General features: G+C 45.8%; 6 protein-coding genes across 6 annotated transcripts; 2 read left to right on the top strand and 4 right to left on the bottom strand.

The window, feature by feature from the left end:
• Positions 1-9: 9 nt before the first annotated feature.
• On the bottom strand, positions 10-815 carry N7487_008869 (uncharacterized protein; the record flags this gene model as incomplete). Its single annotated transcript, XM_056876599.1, has 2 exons — positions 10-487; positions 559-815. 2 exons carry the CDS (start codon positions 813-815, stop codon positions 10-12), a joined length of 735 nt encoding a protein of 244 aa, XP_056728787.1.
• Positions 816-1,608: 793 nt separating this feature from the next.
• On the bottom strand, positions 1,609-2,192 carry N7487_008870 (DUF1761 domain-containing protein; the record flags this gene model as incomplete). The annotated part of the gene is made up of 3 exons (XM_056876600.1): positions 1,609-1,743; positions 1,804-2,108; positions 2,177-2,192. The coding sequence occupies 3 exons, from the start codon at positions 2,190-2,192 to the stop codon at positions 1,609-1,611; spliced, it is 456 nt and encodes a 151-aa protein (XP_056728788.1).
• Positions 2,193-3,128: 936 nt separating this feature from the next.
• Positions 3,129-3,851, bottom strand: N7487_008871 (uncharacterized protein; the record flags this gene model as incomplete). Its single annotated transcript, XM_056876601.1, has 3 exons — positions 3,129-3,153; positions 3,207-3,715; positions 3,792-3,851. 3 exons carry the CDS (start codon positions 3,849-3,851, stop codon positions 3,129-3,131), a joined length of 594 nt encoding a protein of 197 aa, XP_056728789.1.
• Positions 3,852-5,413: 1,562 nt separating this feature from the next.
• N7487_008872 (uncharacterized protein) lies at positions 5,414-6,538 on the top strand (the record flags this gene model as incomplete). Its single annotated transcript, XM_056876602.1, has 2 exons — positions 5,414-5,513; positions 5,562-6,538. The coding sequence occupies 2 exons, from the start codon at positions 5,414-5,416 to the stop codon at positions 6,536-6,538; spliced, it is 1,077 nt and encodes a 358-aa protein (XP_056728790.1).
• A 463-nt stretch (positions 6,539-7,001) lies between these two features.
• N7487_008873 (uncharacterized protein) lies at positions 7,002-8,983 on the bottom strand (the record flags this gene model as incomplete). Its single annotated transcript, XM_056876603.1, has 6 exons — positions 7,002-7,441; positions 7,515-8,003; positions 8,060-8,448; positions 8,501-8,661; positions 8,722-8,728; positions 8,790-8,983. The coding sequence occupies 6 exons, from the start codon at positions 8,981-8,983 to the stop codon at positions 7,002-7,004; spliced, it is 1,680 nt and encodes a 559-aa protein (XP_056728791.1).
• A 2,186-nt stretch (positions 8,984-11,169) lies between these two features.
• On the top strand, positions 11,170-12,174 carry N7487_008874 (uncharacterized protein; the record flags this gene model as incomplete). Its single annotated transcript, XM_056876604.1, has 3 exons — positions 11,170-11,223; positions 11,331-11,494; positions 11,748-12,174. 3 exons carry the CDS (start codon positions 11,170-11,172, stop codon positions 12,172-12,174), a joined length of 645 nt encoding a protein of 214 aa, XP_056728792.1.
• Between the last annotated feature and the right edge of the window lie 538 nt (positions 12,175-12,712).

The following is a 12,712-nucleotide window of genomic DNA, read 5'->3' on the forward strand; positions in this document are numbered from 1 at the left end:
CACATATCATCATCTTGTGTCACTTTTCTGGTCAAGACGTTTGGCACGTATCGTGTAGAGGAATATGTTCTCTCTGTTATACGCATCAGCCCCAGGATCGTCACGGACTTGCTCCATTTCGAAGGCCTTTTTCGCCATCTTCATGAACCGCATATCGGCACGTCTGCGACGCTTATAACAAAAGTAACAGACCGAGTTGGGTCCCAGGAGGTCCTGGAGCGTGGTGATCAAGAGAGGGAATGCCGGCTCGAAATAGACGCAGTCTGCCGCGATGATGACATCTGGTTTCGAAGGAATCTGGTTTGGGATCGGTTCTCCCCAGTTTAGTATCGCAGCAGTCGCATTCGCATCGAGATTGTTCAGTTGGATGTTGGACTTCATTAGGGAAAACATAGGTTCTTGGTCTGTGATATAAATCGGCTGTTCGATGTGACACCCGCGTGCCACGGCGAGTCCAACAAGGCCACCTCCAGCTCCGAGTTCCACGCTATTGAAAGATTGGATTAGGACCGAACGAGAAGAAATGGATATGTGCACCCGGAGAGGGTAGTCACCCACATTGTTTTGTTGGATAGATCGGCGGCGTGACGACTGAGGAGGTATTTGGCCAAGGTCATTCCTGCTGGCCATAATTGGCCACCGCATCCATCTTTGAGATCTTCTTTTAGTAGCAATGGTTCTTTGAGGAGTCCGTCGAATGAGACTTCTGTGGTCACTGCGGCTTTGAGTTCGCGTGGAGGGGCCAGGGAGTCGTTGGGTCTGAGTGCATCTGGACTTGAGGGTGGGCTCAATTCTGGACCCGGGAGAGTTGGCATTGGTGTCTCTATCATCTTTTTTTGGGATATTTGTGAAATGGTTGATTGTTGATTGTGAAGCGGAGAAAGTTTTTAGTGGGGGATCTGTTTGTAGCTTATCGCAAATTAAACCTAGAAGGATCACATGATTGGTTGGGTGGCGATTTGGCTATTAATATGGATCAAATATAAGAGAAAATCAAAAAGAATGAAATTGAATGTTTTTTTTTTTTTAGTTTGTGCAAGTCAATATCTGAGGTCTATCATGTATGTGCATTGTATATGCACCGAATCTAGCCAAGACAAGCTTAGGCCCGTGCGAACGTAGATCTATGCCAATACTCGTGGTCTTATTGACATAGCAGGTCATCGAGGGTTGTTTAAGAAGTAAGTACTCATGGTGATATACTAGGTCTAAATATGGCTATATACAACAAAGGTACCATAAAGCTTGCGTGGGGACTTTTCATCGAATGGGACTTGGCAATCCATGTGGGTTCAGTTTTACCTAATTGATCAATAACCTTGAAATATGGATCTACGTCTACCTACCAGAGCACAGTACTGTCAAACAGGACTATCGAGAGTGTTACATTCCTGCTTTGAAGTTACAACAGCCGACTCTAGGCCCACACACAACTAGCACTACACGCCATGAGCAATAGGAAATAAATTTGGAATACATCGATTTCATAGTCGTGTACATTTACATCCATTAACTAGTTTAAGTTAAACCCAAGCTTGAGAAGCACATCTGATCACAACCGGCCAGAGGTTCTTGCTTGACCTGTCATCTCACACAATCCCGTATCCTTTAGTCGAATGGGTTAGTGCGTGTTCCCCACCAGGTGAGGAACAAGCTGAGTCCAACAGTCTCGAACACTCTCGAGACGGCGCCGACAGCGATAGTATCGAGGGGTCGCTTCTCGGAGAAGACTTGGCTAACAATCTGTATACATTTGTCAGAGGAATTGCTGAGGTTGTAAGGTAGGATTGATTGGGAACGTACGCCTGGAGCTGAGCTTGCGAAGAAAATAAGTGTACCTAGGTACGCAGCACCCTTGTAGCTCAGTGTGCCGGTGGCATTGATCAGTGCAGCGACACCGTAGGTCTGCACAGCACTTCCAACGAGGGAGCTTCCCCAGGCTGCGGCAGCGCCGGCAGCCTCCTTGGACTTGATGAATTCCTCCTTGGAGTTGGCGGCTTGAGCGCGGTGGTAGGTGTCACCGAAGACGGGGGCTAGGATTCCCAGGGAGGCAGTGTGGGTGAAGATTGTACCCAGCGCAATGGCGGAGGGCTTGACAGGGGGAAGATCTATATGGTAGAGGTTGTTAGTTTCTAAGTAGAGGAGGATAATGAGGATAATAAGGATCTCAACTCACAATGCAAGGTAGTCATTTTGAAGCTATTATGAGTAGTTGTAAAGAGAGAAAGTAGAGTAGAAGAGCCAAAGTACTTTAAGTACAGGGCGTTTCTGCAACCAGGGTTGGTGAGGTGACGTCGTCATGATTCAACGTGTAGGATGCGGAGGGCCATGACGTCAACTCGCATATGGGGATTAGCTACTTTGTACATTCAAGGTTTTTTTTTAGACGAAATCAAGATGGGGAATGTTGGGGGTATTTCTTCTAGTACGTAAGTTCATAGGAGCTACATTGTGGGTAAATTAATTAATTAATAGGCAACCCCTTGGAGGTCCTTGAGAAGTATGCAGGTGCACCACTATAGATCACCATTCGCCATCTAGATGAAATTGCACATCAATTGAATTTCACGAAGAACTTTTTCTTGGGAAACTAGCCCAAGTCGTCTAGAAAGATCCATCAATACTGGGCTTCCGTATGATTTGTTCCCCTCTGAGGTACCATCGGCACTATCCATACCAGATCCGGACATGCATGTAGATCAAGGGCGATTTGCAAGTTGGCAAGTTGGCAAGCTCGCAATACATGACATATATAGTACAATATATAGCAAAGCCCACATGAGATCACAGGGCCGTTTGACACAATTTCAATTTTCATATCTCCCTTTCGGTTCTAACGACTAGCCCCAAAACTTGATTGCGTTTTCCGGGGATCTTTTAAGCGGGGACAAAAAGCTGGGTCCAATCAAAGTCCGACTACGATGTACTCTTTTCTACCACCAAATGGTGCTGCGTAGCTGTTTTAGGTGTATGGATGGTATTCCACCAGTGCTCATTGTCAATAAAACAAAAAGTGGGCACCTCGGGCTATTTGTTTATAGCTGCTACTTGCTGAACTTGTAATTGCCGCTCGAAAGGCATGAAAACTAAAATGAAAATGTATTTCCTTGCAGAATGTGCTGGTCTAATCAAACAAAGGTGCGGCAGGTATATCTGTGTACAGTGATTAGCCTGGATCAATAAAATGGAGAATTGAAGATACATACTTCTCGGGGTAGCCGTTCTCTGTACCAAGCTCGTACTTGGATTGTGAAGACTTCGAGGCAGTGTTGATGTTGGCAGGGTTGGGGGGCAAGCCATTGGCACCCAAAACACCCTGAACGCTCTTCTTATCTTGCTCAAAGAGAGCCGCGAGGCCGCGTTCTTCGCCCTGCTCCTTGACAGCAATCAACTGCTGCTCTCCAGCCTGTCCGATCTTGAGAACGTCGTCCTTGGGGGCTGCCTTGCTTCCGACTGTGAGCAGACTAACAGCGTCGGCCTGGCGCACGGTGCTCAGCTGGGGGTAGCTCCTCCGGACGTCCCGCTTCCAGTATGGGTTGTCGGCGATATCGCCTGCGGGGATGGTGACTGGGTCATCGTAGGCAAGAGGGGGCACTGAGCCCGGGGTGGGGAAACGGAATTGAGAGTTCAGAGGGACACCCGTAGAACGTTCAGGGTCAATAGCGAGAAGGCGACGGATGCGCTCCCAGATGCCGGTGGACTGGACTGTGTATTTCTAGAGCGCGAAGAGGATTAGCACCCAGCGCACGCTCATGGAGTCTGGTCTCCTTATTCCTGTCAGTATAACCTACCTGGTTGACAGAGATGACATTGGATGCCGACTTGGCGGCATTCACGATACCGCGGGCCATGGTGAGAAGACTCTGACCTATGAGTTAATATCAGTCCATTGACACACAAAGTCCAGGAAGTTGTGAGGGGTAGAATTGGGTTCGTGTCCTCGAGTCATTTGACTTACTGCCTGGAATCCCTGAAATCCGTCAAGAGTCTGTAGCAAGCCTTTAGATCGAGCCGGTGCGTCGAGGTAACCCCGGAGGTGCAATCACTGGCACGGATTATCTTGTTGCCGAGCCACCACACAAATTCTTGTATTAGTAATTCGACTGATGGTCTTCAACTTTCAATGATTAACAAAAGCAAAGTCTCAATATGATAATTCTATGCATTTTACTAAGAAAATACTGAACCCAAGATCACTAGAGAGAACATGTGGGTGGAACAGGGAGATATATATAAATTGTTGATACCTCAGGCATAAAGAAATGTTACGGCCTGTAGGTGACCACATAGATCGAGGCCTTGGATGATTCCTCCACATCCACGGCCTTTAGCCATTCTCCTTGCAAGAGCCCAAAGTTTAAGTCTAGTCCTGTCCATGTTTTTCCTCTTGCGGTTTGCTGCACCAACGGAGCTGTCGCTCTTGACATGGTCTTAGTCCCACCTTCAACGACGCGGTACATTTGCGGTTGCTGGGAAGTAGAGTGTAATGGATACCGGAATCGGTAACAGAAGGATGGAATAGTGACAACCGTTGTAGATAAATTACAATTAGCGCTTCTTTACCTAGCAACTGAAGAGGAAGAGCCAAGGCCAAGGGTCAGAGTGACCACTTGCCAGACAACACCAGCCAATATTACATTGCTTCCCGGAGATGTACTATGAGAGGGTATCGGCTGATAAGTATTGTGACTCAATGGAGAGGCAAATAACCAGGGTTAGAAAATCGAATGAAAAGACTGTGACCAACATTACTTTTAGTCGAAGGAAGTGACTCTATCCTAGAATTCGACGGCTATTTTCAAGCCTTGGCCAGACTAACAGCTAGGGACAGGTTTAGACAGGTGAGGAGACAAGATTTGCATTTTCCTGGAACTGACCTGCCAGTGCCCTACGGCCGTAAAATCGCGAATACGAGAGGCTTATGGCAGTGCAGGACTCAGTGACAGTCACTACGAGTCCGAATCGCATTGACGAGATCAAGAGGCGTCTCCATTTACGGCCGTAAAGTTTAAGGGTTTGCTCATAAACTGCCTAGATATTTACCTAGGCTACGAATGAATATCCCCGGATCCAGCCCAGTCAATTACACTTCGGAGTTTATTTTTATTTTAGGTGGTTTTGTTGCAAAATAATTCAATCTAGAGAGCAGTAGAATCAACAAGACAGAGAGGGTATATAGTGTATAGTGTTGAGCAGGCCAAGACTGTTGAATATGCACCTATCGCAAAGTGAATGCCAAATGCGGCAAGGTGTGAATAGACAACGGGGGCTGTATTGATGGAGCCTACATATTTGAACTTCGTTACGGCCGTAAGAACTATAGAATGTCTTGGCGCTAGCTAGGTAGTACAATCAATTTATACTGTGTTCCTTTCGATTATTGTCTTCATCGGATTTATACTTCAAAGACAATATGGTCATCTCTACCCGTCCCCCTGCAAATGCGTTTGTCAAAGTGGCTCGCCGAATTTACAATCCCATCGGCTTTACAAGAGGCTACAATTTTGTTCTCTGTAAGATATCTAGTCCATAATCATGGGGCAGGACATTGATTTCCATAGATGTCATCTTCGCAGGTGCTATACTGGGCTTCTGCCTTGCTCGTCTTCAATTTCTTGCCTTTAATGGCATCTTCTGCAACATGCAGAGCACAACTGGCAGTGCGGCTCCCGGTGAATGCTACTGGTATTCAATGCCACGGTACCGCATTGGAATCATCCTCCATCTTGCTAGCATTCTTCCTGCAGGATTCCTCGTCGTCTTCCAGTTTATCCCCGCAATCCGTCACAAATACCTCACCTACCATCGAGTGGCTGGCTATCTCATTATTCTGCTGGTATTCATCTCCATCGCTGGTGCTCTGATGATAACAGATCATTCTTTCGGGGGTCACATCGCGACACAAACTGCAGTCGGGTTACTTGCAATCGTCTCCACCTTCGGCATCATCAACGCGTACTATAATATCAAGCGGCTGCAAATTGGCCAACATCGGGCATGGATGCTTCGAGTCTGGTTCTGGATGGCCAGTATTATTACACTGCGCATTATCCAGGCTCTCTCCGCTGTTATTATCTCTATGTATCCTTCTGGCTGGTACCAGATTATGCCATGTGCTGAGCTCTTGTATATAGCAAACTCAACCCATATGCCCCTCGAAACAGTCTACACAACATATCCAGTCTGCTCACCTGCCAACTCAAACCTGACAGTCGACAGCCAGGTTATCGTGAAAGCCAACTTCAATGGTAACCCTGAGCAGATTGATGCGGCGCTGGATATAGGCTTCCCAATGGCTATATGGCTCGCGTTGGTTATGCATGCTGTTGGAATTGAGCTCTATCTTCGATTAACGCCAAAGGAGGCTGAGAGGTTGAGAAACGTTAGTTATAAGAGGCAACTGGCGGCTGGAATGAAAAATCCGGGGAGTGCAGGGTTCGTGCCGGAAAAATTGGGGGACATGGATCTTTGGGAGCCGCAGCTGAGGCACAGAGAGGACAGTTCGGAGACAGTGTGGATAGAGGATGAGACGAAGTAGAAGAGTTTTTGTAAGTAATTGAAAAGAGATAGAGATCTCGCATGATTCTATAAATCATCTGAGTGCACCAACATGCTTTATCCGTATTCCCAACCTACCGATACGTACGTATGTAGTTAGTCTTAGGATATACGGTATAAATTGGCCCCCAATATCTAGAAAAAAAAGCCTTAGTAAAGCCTCTCAGAAGCCAGAACCTTAAAGTAACTGTAGAATCTCCCAAGTAAACTATTTCAATGAAATTTCGAGCTTTGATCCCATATCCCACCTCGATATAAGCTATCTATTGAACAGGGAGACATATTTCGCCTAAGTGGTACGAAAATAAAAACACAAATACAGACAATCAATGGGCGACTAATATAATCGTAACTGTTTCATTCAACATCGAGAAAGCATCTATGGATGAACTTCTATCGAAACATGTCGTTAAATAATATCTATCTAAACAAAATATAAGTGACTAGAAAAGCCATGCAAGACTTTTCCTGTAAACCTTCTTCCAGCCAGACAAGTTCTGATCCTCGATGGCCATCATAGCCACATATTCGGCCTCCTCGCGGTCAATTTCAGCCTTGCCGGTCCAGATATCGGCGTTGTGGGGCTTGACAATTTCAGTCTTCTTCCAGAGCTTCCACCCAGCAAATGCCATGACATAGAGGGGGATTCCGATGTATGAAGTGATAAAGGTCTTGTAGTCGAAATTGCCGTATGTCTTTGGGTTGTGAATAAACACACCGAAGCTGCGGGTGAAGACCACCAAGACACAGAAAAAGAGCGAAACGCAGGAACCGATGATTCCCAGGGGAGCCTTGTAGGCCAGTGTTGCCTCGTCAACACCCTGTGCACGTCGGGCGCGAATGAAGAAGATGTGAGTAATCAAGAGGGAGATCCATGTCAACACTATGATAGCAGGTCAGTATACTGGATAAACGGCGAGGTATTTTTTGGTGAGGGTGAAGTGAAGGGAACATACATCCGAAGATTGACACCATATCAGTGAAGTATCCGAAGACATCCTTGGAGCCACTGGAAACGCTCATAAAGGCGAGCAAGCAGAAGGAAGCCGACAGTGCCAGAGCATAGATTGGGACACCAGATCGGTTAGTGCGAGCAAAAATTTTAGGAGCCTTCTTCTCGCGGGCGAGACCGTACAGAGTGCGAGTCGCAATGTACAGATCAGAGTTGGCGGCGGAAAACACAAAGACCAGGATACAGCCGTTGATGATGTGGGGAAGAGCGGCGACTTGCTTCATTGCCACCACGAAAGGTGAGGCAGCAGCAGAGCTCTTGGCCTTGGTCGCGAAGACCAGATCCGGCGAGTTGTATGGAACCAGCATACCGAGGAAGAGTACGCTGAGAATGTAGAAGACGATGATTCGCCAGAAGGTGAGTTTGATGGCTTTGGGGATGGTCTTCCGAGGGTTCTGAGCCTCTCCGACAGTCACACCGATAAGTTCGGTACCTAATAAAAAAATTAGAAGGTGAAATGGGGCAATATTAATCACAGAGTGTCCATACCGAGGTACGCAAAGGTGGCCTGCACCATGGTCGACCAGAATGCAAGGAATTTGCCAAGGGAGCCACCGGTATATTTAGTGGCGAAGGCCCCAGGTTCCTTCCAGTAACGGAAACCTCTTCTGTCGTGATCGGGGCCACCACCAAGTGCAAAGATGAAAGAGCACAGAATAAGTCCCAAAATGACAATGACCTTGAAGGATGAGAGCCAAAACTCGAGTTCACCGAAAATCTTGACACCGAAGTAATTGATGACAATAATTGCTACCATGAAGATGGCAATCCATACACCGGGGTTGACATTCTCTGCTGATGTTTTCGGCCAATAGGTAATGACTAAAGCGGCGGCAGTGAGTTGTGTAGGTGGTAGAATAATATATTTGAGATAGTAGCTAGAAGAGGATTAGATTTTCGAGTTTCTATTGGCTTGGGAATTGTACTCACCACCATCCGAGGGTAAATCCGAGAGCAGGGTCACAGAAACGGCCAGCGTAACCAGTGAAACCGGAAGACAATGGTAGCCAAGCAGCCATTTCACCCAGTCCACACATGACCGTCCAAACGACGAAACCCATAAAGCAGTATGCAATAAGCAAGGATCCAGGCTGATAGAGAATGATTAGTTAATTGAAAAGAGAAGTTGAAGTTGGATGAATATCACATACTCCGGCTCTGAAAATTCAAATTACTGTCAGTAGGGTTTCATGAAACGATTGTGAACAGAAAAACTCACGTCAAAGCACTGCCAGTACCAACAACCAATCCAGTACCGATGGCACCACCGATGGCAATCATAGAAATGTGACGAGACTTAAGCTCTCTGTGAAGCTGAACAGGCTCATCCTGTTCGGTTTCTTTGAAGTCCCCCGAGTTGTCAATGTAGTTGGGTTGCGCCTCAAGGGCGTTAATCTCGTCTGGGTGACCCATCTTGCTATAGGCCGAATCGAGAATTCGAAGATGAAAAGAATCAGACAAAGACAGCGGGGGGGCCACGCGGATTATATGGACCAGCCCAGCACACAGGTTTTTTTAAGCGAATTCCGGGGTCACATTTTACGGTTATCTATGTATCTCCTGTGTCGCCCCTTCCGGTGGAGACCAAATCCTGGAGAGGCCATGTGGGGTTATGTCAGGTTCACGATCCAGTATTTTCTTTATGTAATTTTTTCCTCTGAGAAGTGGATATAAAGTCAATTTGCGGACATATTTCGGGGCCTTTGGGGCAATAACTGATCTTATTGGCCTTGTCGGTCTTGTCTTTTTCTCCAACTCATTCCCCCGCAATATCTTCCCCCGCAGAGTTGAATACATGACAGCAAGAAACTGTTTCCCCCATTGAATGTGTTTATATTTTTTTTAGGTTGTTCCTAGGCCCGCTTAGAAAACCCTATATAAACCTTGGAAAGGTTAGCATAGCCTCTCTCCCAATATATGGTCCGGTGAAAGCGCCAAGTGCGCCAACACTGGGTGGTGGTGTTGGTGTGCTTGGCATCCTTGGCATCCTTGGCACGCTTACCCACGGGATAAGAAAATCTCGACTACGGAGTAAATGATAGCGAAATCTATATACCCGTGAACTGGCCCACATGCTCAATCCTTTATCAGTAGTATCCCTGTCATGTTTCACTCATTTTCTGTGTACATATGTATGTACCTGCCTATGTAGAACGTAAGATAAAAAGTATATTACTAATTTTACATCACAATCTAACTTTCCAAGGTCCGAACTGCCTAATAATATACTCAAAATTCAAAGGCGGGAAGGTTAGTGTGTTCGGGTTCGGGCTAGGCTTTCCGAGGTCAATGAATTTCCCCCACAAGTGTTTAGTAATAGATATCACCAACCTTACCTAGGTAGAGGCTCTTCTAGCCATGATAAGGAGTCTTGGCCAAGTACAACATATAACTCTTAACAAGGTGGATTTAGAGTCTGTGGGTTTGATTTGTATGAGATCTACAATAAGGAGGCTAACTTGATAAATGGGCAGATGGCTAACATTCTAGAAATACTATATACGGAGTAATTTGAGGGGAAAAGGTTGCCACCACATATTTATGCTTTTATAACATTTTATAACATTGGAAGGCGTGCACTTAATTACGGCTCAGCAAACAGAGTTTTTAGCAACCTATCTGAGCGCAAAGATTTCTCTTTTTACTTTCGGAGGCAAACACTAAAAAAGAATTAAAATTAAAATTAAATAAACTCTACTCCGTACTCCGTACCCACTTACACAAAGTCCTTATCAGTACGGATTACAGTTTATTCGAGATAGTGCACGATAGTGCACGGACGGTAGATCAACTCATTCCCGAGGTCGGGCCTTGGCTAAAACGACTAGAACTTCGAAGAGCTTCCAACATATCTATCTTCGCAAAATTCCGAGTCGTCAAGCAACATCCCGAGGCCGTGCGCGACGCCTTTCCAATAACATTTGCGCCCCGTTTAACGGGTAGTGCCCGTTAGTATCAAAATTAAGTTTTCTATTTGAGTAACTTGGAACTGCACATGTAGCTTTGAAACGTAAAATTCTCCAGTTTTAGTTAGGAATTTTAACCAACTTCCTATTTGGGGCCCACTATCCTCTTAACAATCTTAAGAACCTTAGTAGGTTAGGTGTTTAGATTTCAATTCGAAGCCGGGACATGTACCGAGGAAGTCTTCCTAGAAAAGCATCATATAAGGTGTTACAGAGATATACTACTATGTAGGTTGCCAATATTTGTGAGGTAGAAGTCTGTTAGGATATGATAGTTGATAGACCTTGGTCTCACTGCGTCTTCGTTTTGTCCTCTCCGTCCTATCCAGCTGTTTATCCTTTACAATACATGCCCTAGGGTTTCTCACTCCGTTTTCTTTCTGACCAGGCTCTAGCCTCCTTGCTCATGTGAGCTTCCTGAGGTGATTAGAAAGGAAGGATCCATAGTATAACCCGCTACAGTTTTAATTTGTTGTATACTACGCCGATTAGACACTAGCGTCGGCAATAGAGATGAAAGCCCTTCGGCCCAATCAAACCAAAAGCACGTCCACAGGAAGTTATGTTTCGCAGATTGAATATCGCGGCTTCAAGTTCACCAGTATAACGGCTCCATCAAGTGGAATTGTCGCCATGAGTGTTCTTAAGGCATTGAACACTTATGACAACTTCTTTGCCCCGGACAACGTGAATCTTAGCACCCACAGAATGGATGAAGCGATTCGATTTGGTTATGGAAAGTTATGGGGATGTTATACCTTTATATTCCAATCCGCTTGGCTGACTTGTGACAGCGAGCCAATCTGGGCGATCCTTCGTTTATTGAAGGGATGGGCCAATACCAAGAAGACATGCTGAAGCAGTCCACTACTATAGATGTAATCCGTGGGAAGATCTCGGATTTCCACACTCTCAACGTGTCTGCATATGACCCAGAAGGGATTGAAAGTCTTGATACGTAAGCTCACTTATTCTGATAGTATTTTGTTGAAAGGGCTGCTAACAGAGTTAAGTCCCGGAACATCCCACATAGCCGCAACTGATCACCATGGATTGGCTATCTCCATCACTAACTACTACGATCAATTTGCTCTTTGGGAGCCAGTTGATGATTCCAGAAACAGGGATAATAATGAATAATGAGATGAATGGTAGGCCTCTACCTAACGCTCCCTACTCTATATCAGGTTGACTAACTCATATCGCGTTAGACTTCTCCATCCCCGGCTCTTCAAACGCCTTTGGATATATTCCCTCGCCGTCCAACTACATCCGACCTGGAAATCGACCACTCTCACACCCACAATTGTGACCCACTCTGATGGGAGCTATTCTTCATCACAGGAGCAGCGGGAGGAAGCCGAATTGTTACAACTACCATCCAGAATGTTATCCACGCGGTGGATGAAGAACTTTCTGCGTCTGAGGCCCTTGCTCGTCCTCACCTTCATGATCAACCTGGTGCCAAATCAAGTTCTTTTCGAGTATAATTATGACAATTCCACTGTCGAGTACATGAAGCAACGCGGGCACAATGTGACCTGGAGTGAGGCCCAGATCATCCGTGTGCTACAAAATGGGACTTTCGAGGCGGCTGGGGAGCCCAGACAGTCGGACTCTGGTGGCTTTGCGATATAATGTCAGGTTCTTCGTATTTAAAATTCATTTCCTTGCCGTCTTTTTTTAAGAGGTGAAAAAAAAGAAGAGGAGGATTCCCAGCAGTACATCACCAAGATGATCATCAGACCGCGAACTTTGGTTCCAAGGGAAATCGAACTCAGGCCTGTGTCTCGTTAAGATGACAACCTTGCAAGTTTGACATTGCTCTTAACTACTGCACTACCCCGGGTTATTGCCAAGCATAACCCGGACTTTATATAAATCCCCATTAACCTAAGATTTCTAACAATTTACGTAGCCTACTTTATGAAATATACACCGAGTGCTCAGTGAGGAGGACCCTGAGCACATAAAGCAGTAGCACCCCAATCGGGAAAATCGCGACTGCCTAAAATCCGATAGGTAGATCAACATATGAAATAGGTGCCTTACCATAACTAAATAAACTCTGATAGGTCTTTCTATGAGTCATTGGGCCTTTTAGAGAACCATGAAATTATTGATGGAATGAAATAAGATCCTAGGAGCTCAACTGCTCTGTAACGAGGCAGGTAGG

This window comes from Penicillium crustosum (genome assembly GCF_028827405.1).
Source record: "Penicillium crustosum strain IBT 35664 chromosome Unknown utg000003l_segment0_segment0, whole genome shotgun sequence".
NCBI classification, from domain to species: Eukaryota; Fungi; Ascomycota; class Eurotiomycetes; order Eurotiales; family Aspergillaceae; genus Penicillium; species Penicillium crustosum.